We start from the raw sequence: 26,947 nt of genomic DNA, 5'->3' as shown, positions 1-26,947 counted from the left end.
TCTTGGATGTAAATGGAAACAAGCAACTAAATAAATGCAATAATAAAAAAAAAAAGTTATAGAACATTTTTATTCGATGAAAGTGATAATGCAGAAATTAAAAAATTATTTCAATTAAAACTCATTTTAATATATTTTTATATTACAAAAACGGAAATTGATTTTTTTTTTTTTGAAAAGCACATGTATCTTAATACAGAACAAAAATATAAATTTTCAAACTTAATTTTCAACCAAATCCATAAATTTGATACAATAACCATGTGCTCAATTTCATCTATACAGACGAGAAAAAAATGACGCAAATATCATTTTCAAAGAAAAAAAATAGGGGGAAGGTAGGTCTTGGTTCGGAGTTAACGGCAGTCTTGAAATTTATCAAAATCTAGAGAGTAGAATCTATCAAATATATTTTTATGACACCAATCCGTTCTTTACTGATATTTTAAATATGAGAAAATATCGACATTCAAAAATCATGTTCCATTCTTTATCAATAATCAATAATGTTAGTTTTATTCTAAAACACAAGCTTAACTTTGTCAAACATCAATTGCATTATCATGGGGAGGGCGATATATAATTAACACCATTAAGAGAAGCGCCGTCCAAATTCTTGTTAACATTAAGCAAAAAAAAAAATGGAAATGGTCATCAGTCCTGCAAGTATAAGTCTATCTAGCCAGTACGGCGCAGATATTTTGTAGATCGTCTCTCTGTCGGTTCCGACATGAAAATTTGCCACGCCCACTGCTTTGGCGGCAGATATCAGTCGTTTAGAAAAAATAGAGCACATTTCTGCCATTACCCCGATTGCAGTCATTAGTCTGGGGTTCTTAAGTATGAAAGATTAGTCAAGAACATGACCAAAAATATAAAAAGTGAAAGTTTTTTTGCGAAATAATATTCAAAATGCTATAAAATCACAAGAAATCAAATGATTGAAAAAATCTAATGCAAATGCTGAAATTCAATTTTATTCATATGAAGTAAAAGACTGTTAGAAATAAATGTATTCTGACAAAAAATATCAATATAATTAGGAATATGTTATAACGTTTTAAAGATTCATGTTATTTTTTAACACAATAAATTATTTTTATGTCAATCATTATTTTCTTGATTTATTAAAAAAACTGATTTTTAAATTATTGAAGAAATTTTGAAGAATATATTCAAAGGATTCCATGAAGAAAACTACTGGAAATTCAAAAGCATTGTGTTTACATAAATTTGAAGGACGAATGCATGATTATTTATCGATCGTGATTATTGAAAGAAGCTTTGTATGTCACCGGAGATTGAGGCTTTAAATAAATAATAATTGTAATAAACCTTTTTATATCTAGAATTAAATATCAATAGCTAGATAAAATAACTAAACATTTATATGTAGATATCATCAAAAACAGAGCTTCTTTTATCTTTACCACCTCAACTTCTGCCTGTATCAAACATTTCCTGCGTTTATATTCTCCATTAAAAAGTTATTGGAACTCATAACCAAAAGATAAGAAATCAAGCAAAATGAAAATAATTGCCATTTAATTAATTTTAGATAAATATTTTCATTCAAAACTATACGACTTAGACTAAACTATACTCCTCAAATGATGAATTTGAAAGAAAGGGGCTACTTTAGTTACGTATTATTATGCTATGTGAAACCTTTCTGAAGTCACGATTCTCAATTTCTGAAGCCCTGGTAGTGGATAATAAAACTTTTCTCTGTATTCTTCTACTATTGCTTGTGTGATACAGAGCAATTATTTAATTTTCAACTCGAAGGGAAAATGCGGCAATAATAATGTAGATGTATAGGGTCGTAAAAAAGGATCGCTATGACTGTGAAACAACAAGTCGCAGAGCAGCTTGGGCTTCTTTCACAATTAAGACTTTATTTTCAAGGGTCGATTAATCATTTTGCATTAATTGTGGGTTTTGTAATGTCTTGATCTAGACTGATCAACTAATGGAGCAGAATTTCCAGACAATTCTTTATTTTAAAGCTCTATGCATACAAAAGAACAACTTGTTCTAATCTTGGTTAAATAAATAGTTATTTACACCTGTAGTAGGAGACACAACAGTCAAAGTCGAAGGCTTTCATGAAACTCAGTTCTCGGACTCCGAACTCGTGGGCGTAGTCCAATAGTCCGCTTACAATTCGTTTCTTCTATTCTCAAAAAAAAAAAAATATCTCCGCACTTTATTTCGGCTACAATCCCCGCTTCTTAATTTACATTGGTCATATGAGCTCTCTTTCGGCCAATTGGGGTTCAGAAATATGCTCTTTCAGCGGCGCCAGTGGGTCGTGGGAAGGTCTTTTCACAAAGAGAAGCATCTAGCATCCAGATGTTTGAACACCCCTTTCTCTTTGAAGGTACTATCAATACCTCTTGGACGAGGAATTCCACATGTGGTATTTCCTTGTAGTTGCTAATGAACAGATGCGAGACCACCCAGGTGAAAAGATCCACCATCTGGCTATCTCGAGGAGTTTAGTAAGTAACAGCGACGATACAGCTGGCTGTAAATGTCTTATCAGTACAGGGAAACGGAGAATGTTACAGTTTGAACAAACAGCAAAGCCACGTTCTGCAAGTAATACTTAAACATTGACGCTTGAGCCGTCATTTTAGAAGATTGGTTGACTATTTCCTATTTGCAGCATGAATGGGTGAAAGAAACTATTGGATATCGTTGAAGAAGTTATTCCAGATGGTTTTCAGATAGATGATCACCAAAACATTTTGTTCTGCATTATCTGATGTCTGATGTTCCTTTTTCTTGTTTCATTGCTTCAGCTATTCTGGTAGACTAAAGTTTTTATTAACTAGAGATGATTTTACGGTTGTAAACAATTTTCGTATGATTCTTTTCTTCTGATCTTACTCTAAACTATTGAAAATTTATTCTGAATTATTCGTATATATCACTTTTTCCCAAAGGGGCACCTCAAATATGGGGGCGAAAAGCTTCTGGTACGGTGTTTAGTTCTTGACGATTGGTGCCTCCACCAATAACGGAGTGTCTCTTGAGAGAGAGGTTATTCTGGGCCAGTAATTGTCCTTGGGACTCAGCGATAGTGCTCATCTATGCTGTCGTGGAGTTTTCCGATCGTTAAATTTGTCTCATTATGCAGGGTTCAGTAGCCAATTGTGGAATATACCTTTTCTGAATTATCCTATATATACCTCCTATTTCTTTATATGTACGTACTATTTTTTTCTGATTCACTTTGTATATACCAACCTTACTTCTTTACATCCCCCTGCATATTTCAATTCAATTTTTTATTTTGAAAACACCCTTTCTTTCTTTACACGTCATTTTCTTCGTATGCTAATAGAAGGGGGTTGGATCATTACAACATTATTTTTAGAACTATTATTCTGAACAAATTGATACTTCTGCTTGTTAGTATTTCATAAATAATCTTTGTCGTAATTTCACGTACCGTTACTTTGTTCGCAGATTACAAAGTTCCTGGCACGCCCGCCCCAGACGGCACGTGCAACTTCACTTACCTCAGCAGCAGCACGAAGCGGGGCGAGTTCAACAGTCCCCGACACCCCGCCAACTATCCCTCCAATACAACCTGTGTGTACAACTTCAAAGGAGAACCCGGAACACAGATCAAAATCGTCTTCAACTACTTCCGCACCAAGACGCAAGAACTGGCCACTACAGGTTACAAGTAAGAGAAAATTGAATTTGTAAATTACATTATATACATACATATTGAGCAACTTTTTTCGTACAAATTTTCTACATGACCCTTTGCATTTGGGTTTGTGTATTTGTTATTCTGTGAAACTATTTATTCGTTTATTTTGCCCTTGATGGCTCCTTTTACCAAGGCAGGGGGTGAGCTTCATAACAGAAAGAAAATACTATAAAACCTTTACATAGGGGCGACTCATACATTTCGCAATGGAGTGCTGTAACTAATATAACTAGATTTGTGACTCTATGTAATTAAGTTCTGACAAATAAATTGGAACTGGCAATTTTTAATTTTTAATTAAGTTTTATTGCAAATGAATTTTAAAATAAAGTACATAATTATCCTTCCTGCAGTTTTGAATCTCATTTATAAAAATTTATGCGACTGTGGTCAGCAATTAAAAAAAAGGATATCTAAGTGTAAAGTTAAAATACATGCATATTAGGGATTTTATTTTCGTATTTATTTAACAAAAAAAAATATGTATAGAACAAAATCTTTAATACATTTTTATTCATTATTATATTTTACATTTTCGAGTTGAGACATAAGTTTTGACAATGTAAAAACGTTTAAAACCATGCTATGCTTTTTAACATCTCTAGTATTGTACTATCTAAAAGTTGAGTTTTCTTCATTAACCGCATAATGTCACTGTTCATACGCAGCAGCATGAAAACTGTATTAAGTACTAATTGAGAATACAGTACTTAAGTAAAGTTTTTTTTTTCCTTCTTTATGAAAAGTCAGACCATTTCTTCATACATTTTCCTCCGAAGATCCAAAATTCTTTTTAAAAAAAGATACGTTAAATTGTCGAAGGATTCGTATACTATGTGTAAAATCAAATAAATTTAAGAATATACCTTGAAAAATCTAAAGAGAGGCTCGATGTCAGATACACATTTTAGGCTCTGGTAGTGTACTATTTAGGATGTTTTTCATTAATTAAACTTATTTGTTTAAGTTCACATTTCCACGCATTTCTAACTTAAACAATAATAATTTATTTGGTTTAATTTTTTTATTATATTAGTAACTTTTTGGGGAATTTCTATTTATTTACCATGATTCCTTGCTGTATGGCATCCATGTTTGTGCACAATATTATTTAAGCAGAAGTTTAAAGTTAAAAAACATTACTATAACTAAATGAATATAATGAAACAGATAGGGACCTAATCGTTTGTACCAGGCAAAACGTTAGCATTATCCATATTATTTTTAGATTTTATAATTTATAGAATTTGCATTTTTTGCAAATTTATTTATTTGGTGACTAATATAATGACGTCTTTTTAATCAATCTGCTCTACCCTTCCCTTTGTTTAGCGGTCTTAAGCAGTTGCTTCTCTTCTTTGGGGAAAATCCGCCACTATTGTTGTTACTATTCTTCAACATTTATGCCCGATTGGCTACTGAAAACCTATGACCTGGCATATTTTGTACTATATACAAGGTAACTTGTTGGGTACGGTAATATTGTATTAACCTGATACTTTGTATCAGATATACAAAAGTATTAGGTTCACAAAACTAATTAAGTCTAAGAGTATCAGGTTTTCAATATTAGTTTTTGGACTCGGCATATACCGATTGATATAATTTAGTTCACCTTTCTCGATGCCCCAGTGACTACTACCCTTTACCAAATGTAAAGGGTAGTAGTCACCATACCATTCAAGAATTCATATCTTCTCCTATATTGTTTATATCATCAAAGTCTTTCATTTCCTCTTCTCAACCGCTCGTCAATCACTGCTCATTTTAAATACCTGTTCCAAAGAAACGAAATTCCAATTTGGAATCATATTAGTATCACTATTAGCTACTAGTCTTACCTTAAATATGAGAAGCGATGCCCACCGTATACCGTATATTCTGATGGTAAAAGAATCAATTAAGGACATATCAGATACAAAAGCATCAAATTAAAATATCAGGCACAATCATCAGTATTAATATATGATGATTACAATCACTGTATCTGATATTGTAAAATAGAGTATCAATCCAAACCTAGTAAATAGTGAAATAGATGCCCCCAAAAGAGATAGTACATGAGCTCTTTTGTGTTTCGGAATATACTAGGGCAAACCAAACAAATAAACATTTTTTTTTTGGGGGGGGGACTTTTTTTTGACTGATTAAAACCAAAATTTATCACAGAATTACAAATTTTAGTAACAAGATCACATACCAAATTTAGTTTATCTAAGTCTTTTTGTGTTTGAGTGGTCGGTTTTACGTGCAAACGAAAGTACAGATTAGTAAATGGTTCGTCAGAATGGTTACGGAATCGTAGCAAAATTTAATTCAAATCTGTACCTTAAATGTTAAATTTTGTATACTAAATTTTATTTATCTAGCTTTTTACGTGTTTACAGACAGAGATAATCTCCAAAATATGTTTTCCGCACTCAAAGAGTTATAAAACGTGAAGATTCATAAAATGTCGAATTCTTTGACCATTACATTACTTTGTATGCTTCGTTTAGTAGAATTGAAAAAAGGAAAATTAAAATACAGCATTTCTATACTGAAAGGATATTCAAAATAATTTATCTTCAATACAATCGAAGATTAAATCCTTGAATTCTAAAAAATTAACTCTAGAATTCAGTTAATAGACTAATCTATTTACAATGTCACACATTATTAATAGATGCATAATTAACTCATATTTCTTTTTAATTCAAAGACATATCAAAATCTTACTGCCTTTATTTAGAGTGTTAAACACTAAACTTATTAAATCCATTCTGATGCCATTTTAGTGAAGTGTGCAAGGAAGATTGGTTGGAAATCTACGAAGTGTATCCAAACGGACGAGAAAACGTCGTGGGCCGTTACTGTTCCAAATCGACGCCCGGTCCCATTGTGTCCGACAAAGGAGTACACACTATGAAAGTGGTACTGCACACGGACGCCGAGGGGGTGGCCAGTGGTTTTCTGGCCAGTTATCTCTTCATCGTCCCCTCCAAGAAATTCGAAGGTAATCTACTTTAATGCACTTACTTTCATGTGTTTAAATGAACTGCATAGCATAGCGCTACTTCATGCCGCTTTGACCATAACCTTTACAGTTATTCAAGTGGTGTAACAGACATGAAGTAGAAAATACACCAGTTGACTCTAATAGTCTTTTCGACTATCCAACTGCTGATATTACTCTATAAGCAACCAAGTAATACAGCTTGTTGAACAATATTGTACAATAGTATGCTATATTATATTTTCAATATTATACAATATAGTAAATACTACTTAATATCTCAAAACATTATACAATATATGTGTGTGCTGCTAGGGAAAGAAAGGGAACAAACATTTTTTTTTAATTGTGTTTTCAAAGGCAATGTCCAACAGGCTGGACCACTTAAAAAGTTAATTTCAAGAAACAATTAAGCCACAACCGTATAATTGATTTAGTTGCAATGTATATCAATGAAAAATGTTAAACCGATTAAGCATTTTGAAGGAGTTTCTAATAAACTAAATAGCTTTCAAATATTGTTTGAAAATTACTTTCTGTTTTTTAAAAAAAATATGTTTTCTGCTTATTAAATCAGTGCAAAAATTCCTGTATATCAAGATGACATAACATTTGGTTCTGACATATTTCTTGAAAATAATTTGCTTAAGTTATACAGAATGTATAGTGAAACCTTTTTACTACTTACCCAACCCATCCCGCCTTGAAAGCTCTATACTAATAGACCATTTTTGAGTCGATTTCTGATTCAAACCAAAAGTGCAGAATGTGAAGCAAAAAGATGCCCACGCTTTCCATCCTGAATTCCTCATTTTAAAAAATACCCGCACCCAAACAACCCGTTAGTATAGAGCTTGCACTGCTTGAACTGCTAGCCTGGCAAGTAGTGAGAATTTTAAGAATTAAAATGAATAGAAGTATTATTAGTAGAATTCTTTTTTAAAAAGTATTTTACGTAATTGTTATAGAATTGCTTCAATTAATGTTGAATTATTTTGTCTCTCAAAGAATGTGGCTTCAACATCAGTGGGCAAACATCTGGAGTTCTCACAAGTCCTGGTTTCCCAGCCAAATACAAGGACCGGCGGCAAGTGTGCCACTGGTACATTCACGTCAAACAAAATTCTAGGATTCTACTACTCTTCACTTTTTTCAGACTTGAGGGGGATCCTCTAGGTAACAAATTTCTCTTCCCTTTGGTGTTAATCAATAACCGGGCAACAGAAACACTCATTACTCTTTAAAGTATGGATTTCCTAATTTTTAAACACTGACCAACATATTAAAAAACAATCTATAGCTATACCTTCGTTATTTGACTTATTGAAATATTTCAGAGACGAACATCACATTTTCATTCTTGAATCATAACTAAATCTATTATCTTGGAGTTTTTAGTATAATCTAAAAACTGCTAAATAAATCCAAGATCCTTAAAAATAAACAAGTATACCGAAATTTATCTGTTTGAAATAGTTTTAAATAGCTATCTTTTATATTCTATTAGTAGTTTAGCACTGGGGTAAATTATTGAAAGAACTGCAGATTCTCTGACAAAATTATAGTGAAAAATGAAGTTTTTTAAGATTAAGTCATGACAAACATAATTTTGCTTACCATCTAGCATCTAAATTCATATTTCCTTATGTTTTGTTCATGCTTTATTTTCTTTTTTTTCCAGGACTAAATTTCAAAATTGAATTGTATCAGCCCATTTAATGTTACTCTTGTGAGCATCAGCTAATTTCATTTCAATATATATCCATTATAAAAAAAATTTCAACAGCAAAAAATTCTTACCATTTGATTTATCATTTGAGGCTAAAAATTCTTATTTTGAAGTACCATCATTACAAATTGAAAAAAAAAATGACAATTATCATTTGTATTTTTTAAAATTAGTTTAAAACTAGTAGACAAACATTATTTAGTAATACCACCTTTTGCTTAATCTTATTTAGCACATTCAAATGTGATAATGCTTGTAATGCACCATCATTCTATTATCATCATTTTTAGAATGGCATGAATTCTGCAGCACCATTACATAATCTATCCTCTTTATCATGTTAGTTATGCCATTTCTTGAGCAGTATAAGGAATAAGTTTATACTACCATTTTGCATAAGATTGCTTTGTATCTATATATAAGCTTTCATCCACCCTGATCTGACGGTACTCATACATCATTCTTCTATTTACATACATCATTCTATATACATTCCATTCTATTTACATATGTATGTAACATACATCATTCTATATACATTCCATTCTATTTACATTTGTAACATACATCATTCTATATACATTCCATTCTATTTACATTTGCAACATACATCATTCTATATACATTCCATTCTATTTACATATGTAACATACATCATTCTATATACATACCATTCTATTTACATATGTAACATACATCATTCTATATACATTCCATTCTATTTACATTTGCAACATACATCATTCTATATACATTCCATTCTATTTACATTTGCAACATACATCATTCTATATACATTCCATTCTATTTACATATGTAACATACATCATTCTATATACATTCCATTCTATTTACATTTGTAACATACATCATTCTATATACATTCCATTCTATTTACATTTGCAACATACATCATTCTATATACATTCCATTCTATTTACATATGTAACATACATCATTCTATATACATACCATTCTATTTACATATGTAACATACATCATTCTATATACATTCCATTCTATTTACATTTGCAACATACATCATTCTATATACATTCCATTCTATTTACATATGTAACATACATCATTCTATATACATTCCATTCTATTTACATTTGTAACATACATCATTCTATATACATTCCATTCTATTTACATTTGCAACATACATCATTCTATATACATTCCATTCTATTTACATATGTAACATACATCATTCTATATACATACCATTCTATTTACATATGTAACATACATCATTCTATATACATTCCATTCTATTTACATTTGCAACATACATCATTCTATATACATTCCATTCTATTTACATTTGCAACATACATCATTCTATATACATTCCATTCTATTTACATATGTAACATACATCATTCTATATACATACCATTCTATTTACATTTGCAACATACATCATTCTATATACATTCCATTCTATTTTCATATGTAACATACATCATTCTATATACATTCCATTCTATTTACATTTGCAACATACATCATTCTATATACATTCCATTCTATTTACATTTGTAACATACATCATTCTATATACATACCATTCTATTTACATATGTAACATACATCATTCTATATACATTCCATTCTATTTACATTTGCAACATACATCATTCTATATACATTCCATTCTATTTACATATGTAACATACATCATTCTATATACATTCCATTCTATTTACATTTGTAACATACATCATTCTATATACATTCCATTCTATTTACATTTGCAACATACATCATTCTATATACATTCCATTCTATTTACATATGTAACATACATCATTCTATATACATACCATTCTATTTACATATGTAACATACATCATTCTATATACATTCCATTCTATTTACATTTGCAACATACATCATTCTATATACATTCCATTCTATTTACATTTGCAACATACATCATTCTATATACATTCCATTCTATTTACATATGTAACATACATCATTCTATATACATACCATTCTATTTACATATGTAACATACATCATTCTATATACATTCCATTCTATTTACATTTGCAACATACATCATTCTATATACATTCCATTCTATTTACATATGTAACATACATCATTCTATATACATTCCATTCTATTTACATTTGTAACATACATCATTCTATATACATTCCATTCTATTTACATTTGCAACATACATCATTCTATATACATTCCATTCTATTTACATATGTAACATACATCATTCTATATACATACCATTCTATTTACATATGTAACATACATCATTCTATATACATTCCATTCTATTTACATTTGCAACATACATCATTCTATATACATTCCATTCTATTTACATATGTAACATACATCATTCTATATACATTCCATTCTATTTACATTTGTAACATACATCATTCTATATACATTCCATTCTATTTACATTTGCAACATACATCATTCTATATACATTCCATTCTATTTACATATGTAACATACATCATTCTATATACATACCATTCTATTTACATATGTAACATACATCATTCTATATACATTCCATTCTATTTACATTTGCAACATACATCATTCTATATACATTCCATTCTATTTACATATGTAACATACATCATTCTATATACATTCCATTCTATTTACATTTGCAACATACATCATTCTATATACATTCCATTCTATTTACATATGTAACATACATCATTCTATATACATACCATTCTATTTACATATGTAACATACATCATTCTATATACATTCCATTCTATTTACATTTGCAACATACATCATTCTATATACATTCCATTCTATTTACATATGTAACATACATCATTCTATATACATTCCATTCTATTTACATTTGTAACATACATCATTCTATATACATTCCATTCTATTTACATTTGCAACATACATCATTCTATATACATTCCATTCTATTTACATATGTAACATACATCATTCTATATACATACCATTCTATTTACATATGTAACATACATCATTCTATATACATTCCATTCTATTTACATTTGCAACATACATCATTCTATATACATTCCATTCTATTTACATATGTAACATACATCATTCTATATACATTCCATTCTATTTACATTTGTAACATACATCATTCTATATACATTCCATTCTATTTACATTTGCACCACTATTTCACATAGAATTGCCTTGTACTCATAGATAAACATTTATTTGTATCACTTGATAAAAAGTATAATTTCATGTCACCATTTCAAACAAGCTTATTTTATACTAGTATATGAGCCTTCTTCTGTACAAATGTGGTAACATATATTGTGCCTGCCATACTGAATTGAAAGAATCAATTTAATAATAAGAATTAATGATTACGTCGATTTTTCTATGATATAGAACGAGGATGTCCTGGTGCCGTAGTTCGAGTGTGGAAAAATTTAAGCCAAGCACCTGTTGAGATATGTGGCATGGAAGCCAGTAATGACACACTGGAAATGACTTCCACCAACAGCGTTCTGAAACTCACGTGAGTTTGTTTTCATCTCGTTGGTCTAATTCTTTTTACTTCATAAAAATTCAAATAAAATATAAATATCCATATAAATTTTTTCAACCCTGATATACCATTAAAAATATTTTCATTTTTAAATATTTCTAAGAAAATTGCATTCTGGAAATGGAGACATTTAACTTTTCGAATTATATATTTCATTAAAATGGAATGTAAATTTTAAGTTTAAAGTGACAAAGTCAACAGAATAATTACCTTGAATTAGCAAAAACAAAGAAAAAAAATGTATTAAGATGGTTTAGGATACTGGGTACTTTTCATGCACCCACACAACGAGGCATAGATAAGTTTGAACTGCAGAAATCTTTAAGAAATATAGATAGAATACTTAGATAGAAATATTCTCTTGTGAATGTTAACATTCACATATTAATCATTATTTGATATTCATATACAATAGCGTCGACATTCGTCGGAAAATACTGACATTCTCTAATTTTGGTCTTTGATAGTAACATAAACAAAAGGCTATGTAAGTTTCAAAATATTTTCATTTCGCTGTTTACCCGTTCTATTATCCTTTTTAATAGATATTTAAAATTGTCTGATGAATGGCCACCTTAAGGTCATCTACTTCATGCAAAAAAATTAAATGTCAATCAAAATTCCTTTTGGCATATGATAACCTAGAATTTCGAGTCTGTCAATTTCATCTTGTTATTTTCTATTTCTATTAGGTTTGCAACTGCTGAGAAAGCAATAGGAGCTGAAGGATTTAAAGCTGTTTGGACGGAAGTTACTGAAAGTAAGATGAATATATTTTTATATTATCCTTTGATTTCGTTTATTTCTCTTAGATAAAAGAAGCACAAACTGACTTTCAAAAACATTATAATCACATTGATAATAATCAAAGCTCTTTTTTATATGATTTTCAATAGATATTCACTTTCAGATGGTATTCATTGTGCATTTCACATTCTTATTGTATAATGATATAAAAGCTATTCAAATACGATAATAAGGGCTTCGTTTTAATTTTTTTTTTTAATTCTCCTTTTATGTCGCTAATACATTTTATACATTTCATAATTATAATTATTATGGACTCTTGTAAATAACTATTTCGCAAACTCACTACCAGATGGAGCTACATGTATTCGCAATATTTCCCCCTTAAAACTTTTGAATAAAAAAATCATTAATGTAATAATATTTTATTCATTGTTTATTTAATTTATATTCATATTTGTAGCTTATGGATCTGATATTTTTAAAGTAATTATTTACTCGATATTTTTTCATTTGAAATCATATGAATTAATGTCATATTCATTAACTCACATATAAAAAAATTCTATTGCTATCATAATGAAATCAGCAGATTTGAAATAAAAATAGTATCTATTCTGTCTCCTTTTCCCTAAAATCAAAAGGTAAACTTTGCCTTGTATGCATCCAATTGCGAATTGAATTTCATTTATGCCAGCTCACGTTCTTTTTCCCTCTTTTAAAATATACATTAAACTTTGTAAACAATACATAATTGTTGAGAAGAATGCTTCGCGCATTTGTATTCCAGAGTTTACGCATCGTACCGGATCCATAAAAAAGCATGACGTCATAATACAATGCGCAATTTGATGTGCAATTATGTTTATCATATGACAACCATAAATAGACTTCAAGACAGCATTAGTTTCTTTAGTTATTTCTGTTTTACTGTAAATTCAAAATTTTTAATTTAATTCTGTACAAATATTTAAATTCTCGAAATAGCAACAAAAAAAACTATTTTACACTGAAATGACTTGATTCTTTTATTTATTTATTTATTTTCTTAAAAATATTTCAGCCCATGACTGCCAGCAGTTTAAATGTAGGGAAACTGGCTACTGCATCGCCAGTGAGCTCAAATGCAACAGAGAACCCAACTGCGGCTGGACAGACAGAAGTGATGAAGAAGACTGTAAATATAATATTCGTGGTTCTCACTATTTTACATATATTAAATTATATAGTAATATTTATCACCTTTCAGCCCTGTATGATAATGGATAGTATTAAATTATTATTATTTATGTTATTTATGAAATATTTCCATCTAAAAGTGCATCGTTGAGTTATTGTTTTTTAATTTCGCAAAATACAAATCTTTTACATTTTACTTCACTTTTCCTTTATTTGTTGAATCTGTTAATACCTGGAAAATCTTAAAATAATTCTACATTTAATAACTGCCATTTATTCTATGTAGTCCTGTAGTTAGCTTTAATGCATTAAATCTATCAATTCCTAGAGATCTTTTAATAATTCTGCTTTTGATAAACATAATTTATTCTATGTAATCCTGTCACTTTACCTTTAATATGCTTAAGCTGTCCAATCGTGGAGGTCTACGTCCTTTTAGTAATTACAGTTTAAAAATTAATTTAGTAATTAGCTTTCTTTTTAGTACACAGTTCCTCTTTTACTGCCTTTTCTTTCCATTTTGCTTTAGATTCTTCAAAAATAATTTTCATAACCGTATATGTCCAAATTGAGAAATGGCTAGTATGGTGGAAATATATTTTTATTTGTTTAGTTGATGCAATTAGAACTGGATGTATTTTATTTAACATTGCATTAAAACTTTCATTATGTGGTATCGAACATTTTAGCAAAATTCCGGGAACTCCTCTTTGATCAGATCTTTAGGCATATCATTTTAGAACAGTTTTCTGTTCTGGGTGTCGGGCTTGAATCTACGTCATTTTGTTCAAGACAGAAGACCAATTCATCGTCAATAACTTGAAGTTCTAAACTTTGTATCGGTTACCACTGCTCATCTTTAAATATAATGGAATTTTTCAAGATATACTCATATGCTTTTAAAATTAGGTATTCCTTTTTCAATTCATGTGGAATTGTCTTCTTGTATATACTTCCTGAATTTGTTGCATTCTCTGTTAAAAACACTTTTAAGTGGTTCGAAAAATATCAGAAAGTGATAACATTTCATGTGACTTAGTGGTATAGAAATTATATATAAATATGGTGCTAGTGACAGAAGTAGTCGAACAGTGCTGCATGACTACAGAGTTATCCCATAGGAGAACTGGATCATCTGCTGTAGGCTCTGTGAATTTTTCTGACTGTTTCAGCCATCAAGAAAGCAGTTCACCATTGTACCATACATTATTACAGGAGAGTGCCCTTGCAAGTTAGCTATTTTCTCGGTAGGAAAGAAGGAAGACCTTCATTCTTGGAAAGATGTATAGTGGTGAGACGTAGAGTCTGGAAGCGCTTAAAGGATACACAACTGTAATATTTCAATCCTTCTCCAAGTTAATATCACTTCCAATTAACTTTTGACCTAATTGGAATTTTAAAGTGTAAATTTGCTTTTTAATTCAAGAGATGCCGGTTTCATGGGCATTAAATATTCTGTTGAACTGGGAACTAAATTTGTCCTTTACCCTATTTAGATTTTAGAAAAACAGATTTTGTTCTTTGCTGCATCCGAAATCATTACTGATGCTTCTTGCTTATGATTTTCTAAGAGTTTATTTGAGGATTTCTTTTAAGAAATCCTGACACCCAGTCTTCCCTTGCCCTTTTTGTTTCTTCATTAGAATCGGACTTGAGGTTTCCATCTTTGGCCAATTTAAAAGCTAAATGTCGCAATAGTATGATGGTTACACCATAAAACGGTTGACTAATGGTGAATTTTATCGGCCAATGCCTTCTCATCATCAATAAAAATTGCCAGTCTTCCCTTACTATGGTTTAAAACATTGCTGCTTTTCAATCTGTTTATCAGAGTGCTCTTGGAATAATAAGCAGTAAGGCCATATTTTTTATTAATTTCTCATTTTGCATTTACTCTATAAGAAATCTAAAACAAACTAAACATCTGAAGAATGCCGTAACAATTGCTTTAAGTTCATCATCAGTCCATTTAGCGTTTTTAACCTTACTTTTATTATATGTGATACGACACAATTGTTTATATACTATATTGTTACGATATCTTCATGGTATTGTACTGTGTTCAGTGTATCGAACCGTATAATATCTTGAATTAATGTCGGTAATTATCAAAACCGCCACACATTTCATTAAGTAAAATTCTAAATCAACCTGTTTAGTTTTGACATTACAAATAGCATTTCTTTGTTTCAGGCGAAGAAATAGAGACAGTCAATGTGTACCTGATCGTAGGCCTGACGATGGGCATCGCTTTCACCATCTTCCTAACCATCTGCCTCGTCTGTCATCGCAAAAGAAAACGACGGCGGCATCATCACCACCATCACCATCATCAGCATCCCCCTCCACCCTTCGAGCCAAGGCAGAAACGAAGCCCTCCCTTCGATCCCCCAGAGTTCGGGCCTATGAATTTTATGTCCATCGACAGCGTCTGACATCAGGCCAGAGCGGGCGAGGCCTGCCATTTTCACGAAACCAACTGGCCATGATTGGCTGCAACCTTTAAAGAATGCGCAGTGTATTTGCTGCCAGTACCGAGGCCTGTCATCCTGCTGCAATTTCCAATGACTTTTTTAGTGTGGTGACTTGCTGTTAGACAAGCCCTCAGTGCTTTTTTTGGAGAGTGGTAGTTTCGATATATACATAATAGTTATGTCTAGGATTATACTTAGGAATAAGCTATTACCAAGCTGTAACCAAGTGCTGATTCACTGCCCATTGAAGTGCCAGGAGAAGAAGAATAAAAAATAATCTTTGTTCAAATGATCCTTTACTCATAAAAAGAATTTAACTGAGGAAAATCGTTTTTTCAGTGAAACATGTTTTAAACAACAAAATGTTTCTATTGTCTGTTAAACAACTAATAGTTTAAATTGCTCTCGAAGAAATCGCTCAGATGAAAATAGAAAATAATTAGATGATTCATACAGATATAGATACAGATAATTAAAGTTTTACAGATTATTGATTTAGCGGAAATGATATTCATGGATCATTCTTTCCCTTACAATTTATCTTTATCTGCTCATAAGAAACTGAAATATAATAATCAATTTAAATTCTGAAGATTAAACTATTTAATATTTAGTTTTTAAAAATATAATTTAGAGCGAAGAATTAAGAAATCATTATAATCACAGGGAAAAAAATTTATCAATGTGAAGTTAAACTAAAGAAGATATGAAGTTAAACATCAGAACAAGGAAAAATGAAAAGCATGATATAATCTTCTTATAGGATAACGAATATAACAACTGTTTTAAATAAAATATTTCGACGAATTTCCTTAGATGAAGAAAAAATTTGATTCGTATATTACATAAAAAAAAACTTTAAAAAATACGATAAATAAATTCTAATTGAAGCTTAAAATATGAATATAATAAATAAATATTAATCAAACTATGTTAACGTTAAATTTATATATATACATCTAATAACCTGAATTTAAAAAGGAAGTATTTCTTCTATTATGCAGACATATAATATGATGTCTACTATTTTAAAACCTGAAACAGTCTGTAAATCAAAGCCAAAAATCATCGAAGTAATCGGATGATGCCAAAAAAGAAGAAATAAAAACAAATATATTTCAACTTTTTTTTGTTTCAACGGATAATGCTACAACCAATGAAAATTCAGGCAAACGAATTAGAATACGATTTTCCTTCTAAATCTTCTGATTATTTAAATGAAGACGACATAAAAGGATCCTATGATATTATGAGCATTCAAAAAGGAATACTATCATTTACTTACTTAATAAGAAATTTAAGGAAAATTATCACTACATTCTTCGAACTTTATATCGCATACTTAAAGTAAAAACATGTTATCCATAGATTCATATTTTAGAAAGTATTATCTATACATTGGAAAGGAACTTTGAAGCTGCAGTTTTTTAAGAACAATTTTGTGTTAAAAGGAACCTTTCCACGCCATATAGGATTTGATATTATATATAACAAAAATATAAACTATATTGATACTCAAGTATATAGTTTTTTCCGAACTCTGCTGTTAAAAGCACGGAAATGATGGTGCACTTGAACTAGTTGCTTAGTACTAACTCCTACAATTGTAAAAAAAAACTGTAATTCGATTACATGCTTTGGTGCTACGAGCTTTGAATAATTCCAAACTTTTTTTGGGATTCTTTTTTTAGGACTTCGTCGAAAAAAAAATTACAAGATGGACATGTACAAGAAAACGAGAACATTTTTCAAAGCAAATATATATATATAATTAATAGAGAATGACAGACAATTATTAGAGACGTTTTGTAGAGACGAACTTTCGAACACCCTATTATTAAAAGAAAAACTGCTAAATACATGCTACTCTAATCTCTTCCAAGTAGGCAGCTAAAAGGAGTCAGCATGGATTGTACTTAAATCGCTATTCTACAACGACATCATTTTTGAGTTGATAACCCATTTTCATAATTGTAGGCAACCATCATTAATTACATATGAAGCAGAACTACATCGATGGCGTTTGCAGTTCCATCTGGAAATCATTACAGGAACTTCAGTTACAGCTGTTCTAGATCTTTTAAAATAGCAAATAAAGAAGAAATGAAGTGCTTAGCATCAAGAAACTTAATATGCTTATAATGGGGCGAAATCTTTAAATTAAAAAGAACTTGATTTTGTATTTTATACAATAGCGATTATCTAGACGTTCTGATTTAGATATTCGCAATCGATGTCGAGTACCGGAATCTATTCAAAAACTGGTTATTGAAACGAAAATGCGATCTAGAATAGTTGTGACAATTGTTGTCAGAATAGAACAGTTTGTTCTATTCATAGAATATTTTATAATTTCTTTAGTCATGATTAATTCTTTATGAAATAAAAATATTGATAGATTTTTCAGGCTAACACAAATTATGAAAAGCTGGTGAAAGTCTAAAATGTTTCCTAGAAAGGATTATATTTAAGAAAATTTATCTGTAAATAACTGATTCATGTTTTGGAAATGGAAAATTTTTCATTTGATAATTTATTTATTTTATGCTAATAATTTCATTAATTAAAAAAATATCTCAAATTAAATTAAAAGTTTTAAAGTGTTAATATATTATTCAGAACAGTTAAACAATTTGCTCTATTCATAGAATTTTTATAATTTCTTTAGTCATTGATAATTTTTTATAAAATAAAAATATCGCAAAATTTTTCAGGCTATCACAAACTTTGAAAAGCTAGTGAATGTCTAAAATATTGCCTAAAAAGAATTATATTAAAAAAAATATTTGTAAATAATAAATTAATATTTGAGAAATTGAAATTTTTTCATTTCATGATTTATTTATTTTATTCTAATAATTTTGTTAATTGAAAAATATTTGAAATTAAATTAAAGGTTTTAAAATATTATATACCTTAAAAAGAAAAAAAAATTAAAGTTATATTAGAAAATTTAAGAAAAATTGAATATTCTCTTAAAATTTATTGGTAAATTTTATGTGCCATATTTGTTTAATAAATCTAGCTTTTATTCATCAGAAATTTCTAATCAGCATAATCTTAGTTTCATTAATTAATACTTTCATACTAAAATCCATTGGAATATTTTGATTTAACCTTTCTATAAGTCTGAGAATAATGAAGTATTTGTTTATTTATTTCAACATATGATCATGTGCTTTATAAATTTAATAGCTTACATATAGATATTGAAATAAATTTTTAATAGTGTTAGTTTGTAGTTTAAATCTTAAGTTTATTGAAAATATTTATATCTAATAACGAAATCTTTCGGTAGAAAATTAAAAATCTTATAAATAGGTGTGTTTTCCTATGAATTGCATTTTTTTTTCTTCAAAATCTCAGCTTTATGTGCCAAATTTTAGTGTTTTATCATTAAACTTTGAAGCATTCTTATCTGAAAACATTTTGCCAAATATTGAATGTTTGTTTGTAAATTGGTTTCAGTAAACGTTGTGCCAAATTTTGTCCGTATGTTTTTAAAAGAGAAGAAAATACAGAAGTGCTGTACGTTATAACTGAAAAAAAAATCAAAAACAAATGAAACATTTATGTTGGTTTATCTTTGAGCAATTTCAGAAATGTTACCAATAAATCATTGCATAGACGCCTTATATATTAACACAAACTGCTCAATAATAATGTACCGATAGCTTCATCGTATTGGCTGGTTGCAGGATTTCAAACATCGTGGAGATGTAAAATATCTGGTGCTAATAGGAATGCAATGTTAATTTTTTGAAAAATAAAAATGATACAGAAAGAAAAACGTTTTTACATAAATTAGAGTGCACAAGGTACATTTATAACCCATGATTTACAACATTTGTTTTCTTAAAACACTTTCATATACAAGCAGAATTTATAGATATAAGAATAAGAAATAACTATGCATTAACAGTAAAATGTAAACAATAAATCCTTGAAAAGAATTTTCCCAAATGCAATCTTCACCTATTCTTGAAAAAAAATGTTGTTATTGTTGTTCGAATTAAATATTTAGAAATACATACACACAGAGTAAAGACATTTTATTGACGTGAATGTATTTCAAATAGTTCTTTTTATCCAATATCTGAATGCAATCGTCAATTTAAAGAAACAATGTTGTTCTTTATAAACTTATGTATAAAAAAGTCTTATGTACTCTGTCTATTGCTGACGACTTTTATTATTACAAAATCAGTGAGAGTTGTCGGCTCATCTCTTTCTTGCATATTCTCTAATGATTCCATAATCCCCCCCCCGGAAAAAATTATGCATTCTGAGTAAGGCAGAGAGCACCTTGCAGGGTATTAGCGTTCAATAGTTACGAAATATTAACCTTTGGCAAGAATTTAATACTTTTAGTGAATCTATTGTGCTATTCTTGGCGAGATATTTGGCGATTAGTCCCTGGTATGTGGTTAATAATATCCAAAAATCGAATTTGTGCTTTAAACACATTTTCCTCAACCGACTGAAACCAAAATTTGACAGAAAACTATAATTATAGTCGCAGAGTCAATTCGATACATTTAAGTCATTGGGGTTTCTAGCTATAGCGTTTACAAGCTTCTAAAAATACAGGCCAACAGAACGGTCTACCCCTTGTTGAATCTAATTATAAATTTGATAGCTGTCTACATTATAGATGTTAAATTTGCGCACCTCATTTTATCCATCTAATTACCGTTTAACCATCTATTTCGTACATCTAATTAATTATTGTGTTGACTTATGTTTGAATAGCGGAGCAAACAGATTTCTTCTGAATAGACTTTGATCAAAATTTGATGTAAATTTTCAAATTTGGTGTAAAGTTCATACATCAAATTTCAGCTCAAAGAATTGAGTTATCTTTGTCATAAACAGACAAACATAACATTTCAAACAATAGGAGGTCTGAAACGTGTAGGTTCGTCAAAATCTCGAGTTCAGATTTTTGAATGATTACAATATTATCTCTATACTTCGCATACGATAAAGTAAAAAAAGGGACTGAATATAAAAATAGTATTTGAATGATAAAGCGAAGTATAAATTCTGCGGTTAGCTCATAATCTAAAAAGGATTTATGTGTTCTTTTTCGTGTGAGATATAGCAGAAGGTGGCCATTTTATGAAAACAGTTTAAATCTTCCTTATAGTAGAGTTGTAAATTTAATGTGCCAATGCTAAATTTGACAAAAAATAGTGTTTATTTAATTAAAAATTTGAAGAAATTCATTAACTCGATGTTTATTTAATTAATAGAAATTTTTATTAAATTTTTGATGTAGAAAATTAATGTTAATTCAAATGACAACATGATTACACAAATATTGATTATTATTTCAAATTATCCTGATCCTGTAAAAGTAATTCAAGAATGTTAAAATAATTAAAGTTTGGGATATATTTTGAGAAATAGAAGAATGAAATCCATTTCTACGAAATTATTTTTGACAGAACACTACTTAAAAGTAATATATGGATCAAAATAAGAACACAAAATCTGATGAAAAAAGCATTGTTTTCAAATAAATATTAGTCGAATATTCTTTAATAACAGTCTCAGTTTTTAACAAGGACAAACTGTCAAACTTTGTTGCAATTAAATATCATTAATCTGATGAACAATTATTGTTTTCACCTTCAAGAACAGCTGATTGTTGCATTTAAATGAAATTATAGATAAATATTCTTCTGAAAAATTAATTATCCACAATTAGATATATTTATTAAATCACAGAAGATTGGAATATGAATTTAGTTTATTCAAATCTACAATAATGCATTTATAGAATAATTAACATTGCTTTGATACTATCTACACTGATTTTTTTTTAAGAATTATTTGGCAAAATTTTCAAACAGTTATGGTATTTGAACTTTATATTAAAAATGCCAAAGATAAATTTTCATGACGCACTTCTGATATTTTTTTCTCTTTGTTTTGAAACGAAATAGAATATATTGAATTCTACAGAATGGAGCCAAACGACATTTTACAAGTGAGAGAATGGAGCTTTTCAATCGTGTGTTTCTTTGAGTTCCTGTAGCAATTTTCAAGTTGTTCTACTGTGAGCCCTTTCGGCGAAATCATATTTCATCTATACTGTGCAATATTGCCCAAGTTAAAAGCTCTCTTGCTCAAAGAACAGTCCTTAGGTAAATGCGAACCTCAAAGTGAAAAGTGGTGAAAATTAAGTGTGAATGAGACATTGTGTATAAGCAAAAATAAGAAGTTTTTATCGACAGTATTTAGATGCATTCATTTCATCGCTTTAAAGATTGGCAGATCATTTGTGGTAGACACCAAACTGATAGTTACTCTGGGCATTCGTAGAGAGATTACAAATTTGAAATCACACTTTTAAAACAATAGAAATAGAATAAATAGTATGTTATTTTTGTTCTCAATTCTTTTTAAAGGATTTGTGTGATAAATTATTCTTCAGCTAAGCGCAATAGTAAATTTATTTTTTATAAATTCATATCGTATTCTTTTAAATTCGTATTCGTATTATTTTTATTCTTTTATGTAATTAATAAGTCAAAACGACCGAGTTAGCTATGAAATTATAAATATTACTTTTTGTAGAAAAAAAATTCATTCGGTTCTTATATAATAGGAATTTTAATATAAAAACACTTTTTCAATTTAGAAAATTCATTAATCTGTCATAGCAAAGATAAATAATTATCATATAATTATAATACTTTCCTGCTCTTTGATTTTTTTTATATACTTATTTAAAAATTGTATCTGCAAAATGGAATGCTTAAATACGTTTAGTGGATTAACTGGATATGTGCTAAAATATCACTTTCTGTATCTGAAATTTTATAATGCGTTTAAGCTTTATTTTAAAACATAAAAACAATAGCATAAATAAAAAAGAAAATAAAAACTTTTCTCTCTCAATAACAACAAAACATTGAGTGATATCTGATATAATTTAATAAATTATTTTTGAAAAGGAAGTAATCGAGAAAAAAATATTTGATTCAAGTACTCTTTGAATAATATAAAACCTGGTTCAAATATCTAAAAGTAATGATTTAAAATAGAATTACTTACCAATTGTAATACATTAAAGTCATAAATTCCATTTCTAGAGAAAAATTTTTAACTTGGGTTATATTTTTAAGAGAAATAGGCTATTTTCAGATGATTTTCAAAGATATTTCATAAATCTGAAACGATTGCATTTTATTTCGAATTTAAATTTCGTTTGCAGATTGCATAAATAGATTTATTATACATTAATCGAAAGAACGATTCAGTTTCGTGTAATTAAGTTTCTAAGTTTAAACAATAAACATTATTGGGGTAATTTGCATGGACTTAGAATTTCTTGGAACACTATTTTTCTTCATATTGTTTTCAGATATTTTAACTCCAATAAAATATTCAAATTACAATTATTCAATTGAAATCATTCCACAAAGAGACAAATACGCAAGTGTAATTATTTAAGTATTATATCTAGAATTACCTTTTTATATTACTGTATCATATGCTGGAACAATCTCAAATATACCTTAAATAATTATTCTTATTTTTCTATTTCTATTATTAAGTATTACTATTAAGTATTCTTATTTTTTTTAAATTTTAATTTAATTATTTGAATTTGCAATATGGAAATAAGTTTCATAAAATAAAAAAGTGTGAAAAAAAATTGGAAGAATAATTTTTCTAAATCGATGATTAATCGATTGCCATTTTAATTTTCCATGAATTTGGAATATCGATACGAATGCTCAGCTTTTTCTTCAACTATGTATAAAGGTCGTTATATAAATCATTCTGTGACTAATTCCTCCGAAGTAATACTTTTAGAAAATTGTTTTTATTGTGTCAAAAAAAGAATGAATATGTGAACTGTGTTGCAACTATGATTGAAGACTGGTGAAAAGAACAATTTAACTTTTTTCCTTGCATAACGATCTTGAGAAATAGCACACTTATATTGTGCTCTACATCAAGTTTGTAATTATTAGTTTTAAAGGTGATTTGTATGATAACAAATACAGAATATTATATCTTGAGTCTTGTTTCATTATTTCTTCAAAACGAGTGGTGAAATTTTAATTCTATGTGGTCATATTTAGTTTATATATAAATATCATGCGAATAGTATTTATAGATTTTCACAATTCTGATTTTCTTCTATTTCACTGTCACTAGACATTTCTAATGAAGTCATTCGTCACTAGAACAACGATACTATTAGCAGCATTAGTATAAATATTTTTTAACAAACCCTTAGCACTTTCTGTAGTGTTCAAAGAATCAAAAATTCTTCATCTTTACGTTCGATATCACAAAGCACCTGTTACGGTAATTTTCTTTTTGCTGTTTTAAACTGCTATTTTTTTATATATATATTATAAAAAATGAAACACTTAAACGCAATTGGTAAAGTATTGGTTCTCAAATTCCACACATTACCAAAGCTTTTCGATTAAATATGCTATAAGATCAGAAAGATTCGTTGTTGTGATCGCTGAGAAGAGATACGTATATGACCCCAAAGGATTAAAAAATTTAGTTAAACATTTATTACAGCTGTAATAATTATTACATTGCTGAAATTCCCAGAAAAATTATTAAATTTCAAAACTATAGTATAACATGAAGTAAATAAACATTTTATGAAACTAGTCAAGTTAATGATTTTCAACTTTGATTTGTATATCATTAAAAGAATAATATACAAATGTTGTAGCATAAATTTCGTAAAAATATTTTCATATTCTTGATAACCATTGAAAGTCTAATAAGCAAATTAAATGTCATATTTCCAAAGAATCCTCTAGTCATATCAATTAAATAAAAAAATTAAATACTGATTAGGTGTTTTTAAGTGCAGTTTTAAAAGTTGGATGAAATAGAAATCTCATCTAAGCAGCACAGAAAATTTGTCGTTACACAAATAATAATAATAATAAAGAATAACAATAAAAAAATTTCCAAGTAATTGATTAATACTAAATATTCAATACTTTTAATTTATATTACAAAATAAAAAGAGAATGATCTTATCTTTACTTTCTTATATGATTTTCCTTTACACTGACTAGTTTTGTCCAAAATTAGATGAAAAACAACAATTTTTGTGCAAATCAATTCAGTCACATACAAATTTCATTTATCTAGAATTGATGCGTATAGGAACACATTTTGAGATATCGTGTACATATACAATGCATGGACAGTTTTATTGTGTTGACATTCATATGGACATAATTCTAAAAAAAATTATTCACGGAAATTTAAAATTTGTATATTCTGCAAAAATTCGAAATTGAATTCGTTGAATATTACAGTAAATGCTCTCTATGTAATTTATGTACCAAGTATTAAGAATGGAAAAACCAGAAAAGCTGTCTCAAGTTTTTTTTTTTTTTCTTAGGCATATGTTTCAATTTTTTTTTTAATTAGTCAGTTCTTTAACCTTTATTTTCAATGAAATTGTTTGAATAGGAAAAAGTATACAACTGCATAAGAATTCTTAAAAGGAAAAATTTCAAATTCATTAACAGTTTCAATATATTTATCCATTGTTTAAAATAAGTATATTCTGCTATTAAAGAACGTTTCAAAAATTCATAAAATCATAAATAAAGAAATTTGAAAAATGTTAAATGTAAAACAAAAACGTTTAAAGATTTGCAACATTTTGATAAAACAAATTAGAAATATTTTATTTACCAAAAAAAATTGGGTATTATTACAAATTATTATAACTTCCTCATGAACAAAAAGGAAAAAAACAAGTAATACAAGTAATATTGGTACAGGGAAAACTGATTTTTGCGCATGCCCACAGATGTGACGTCAATAATTTCACATCCTACTTTGGTGTGCTTGCTATGAACGAATGATATTCGATGCAACAAGGTACGATTGCTATATGAAAACAAAATTAACGCGATTGTAAATAACCTGAAAATAAATAATACATTTGCGGGTTTCAACAATAAAAATGTGGATATGATGAATTATCTTGTTGAAATCAACTCCTGCAGTTTCAACCACAATGAAACAGAACCCGAAAAACATAAAAGGTAAGCAATTTCGTTTTTCCTTCAAATTACGTTTTTAGATTTTACAAACACAATACAGAAACAGGCTTGATATTTTGTTTGCGTATGAATCCTTACTCATCGAGTATGTAATATAGTAATTGGGATCTTTAGCAAACTAAGACCATCATACCCTAGTTTCAGGAAATCGCAATTAATGTACGTCAAAATACTTCAACGATCGAGGGAAAAATTGGAGATGATGCCTATTAAAAACAGTGTTTTGAAACGAAACTTTGGCAGACGATATTGATTGATGATCAGTCTTTTTCCAAAGAGTTATTCTTTGAGATCAGTATTTCAAATAGTATATGTTCAAAGTCAATAGTAGAGAAGAATATATTCAATGTCATCTTCTGTGTTTCAGGAGTGACAATGAAGTTGTCATAAAATCCAAATTTATTCAATAAAGTTGGAGTAATAACAATCAGAGTAGTTAGACA

General features: G+C 28.8%; 1 protein-coding gene across 2 annotated transcripts in view; it reads left to right on the top strand.

The window, feature by feature from the left end:
- Positions 1-18,851, top strand: part of LOC129964025 (cubilin-like) — a 209,012-nt gene extending 190,161 nt beyond the window's left edge. For both annotated transcript variants that reach the window (XM_056078687.1, XM_056078689.1), the window contains 7 exons: positions 3,478-3,700; positions 6,508-6,725; positions 7,734-7,901; positions 11,866-11,995; positions 12,718-12,785; positions 13,836-13,949; positions 16,145-18,851. In XM_056078687.1, coding sequence (XP_055934662.1) covers positions 3,478-3,700; positions 6,508-6,725; positions 7,734-7,901; positions 11,866-11,995; positions 12,718-12,785; positions 13,836-13,949; positions 16,145-16,386 — 1,163 coding nt within the window. In that variant the 3' untranslated portion in view covers positions 16,387-18,851. The remainder of the gene's footprint in view (positions 1-3,477; positions 3,701-6,507; positions 6,726-7,733; positions 7,902-11,865; positions 11,996-12,717; positions 12,786-13,835; positions 13,950-16,144) is intronic.
- The last annotated feature ends 8,096 nt before the right edge of the window (positions 18,852-26,947 follow it).

The sequence above is a fragment of the Argiope bruennichi genome, chromosome 3, assembly GCF_947563725.1.
Source record: "Argiope bruennichi chromosome 3, qqArgBrue1.1, whole genome shotgun sequence".
NCBI classification, from domain to species: Eukaryota; Metazoa; Arthropoda; class Arachnida; order Araneae; family Araneidae; genus Argiope; species Argiope bruennichi.
Note: the sequence above shows the minus strand (reverse complement) of the source record. Positions and strands in the feature narration are given on the sequence as shown.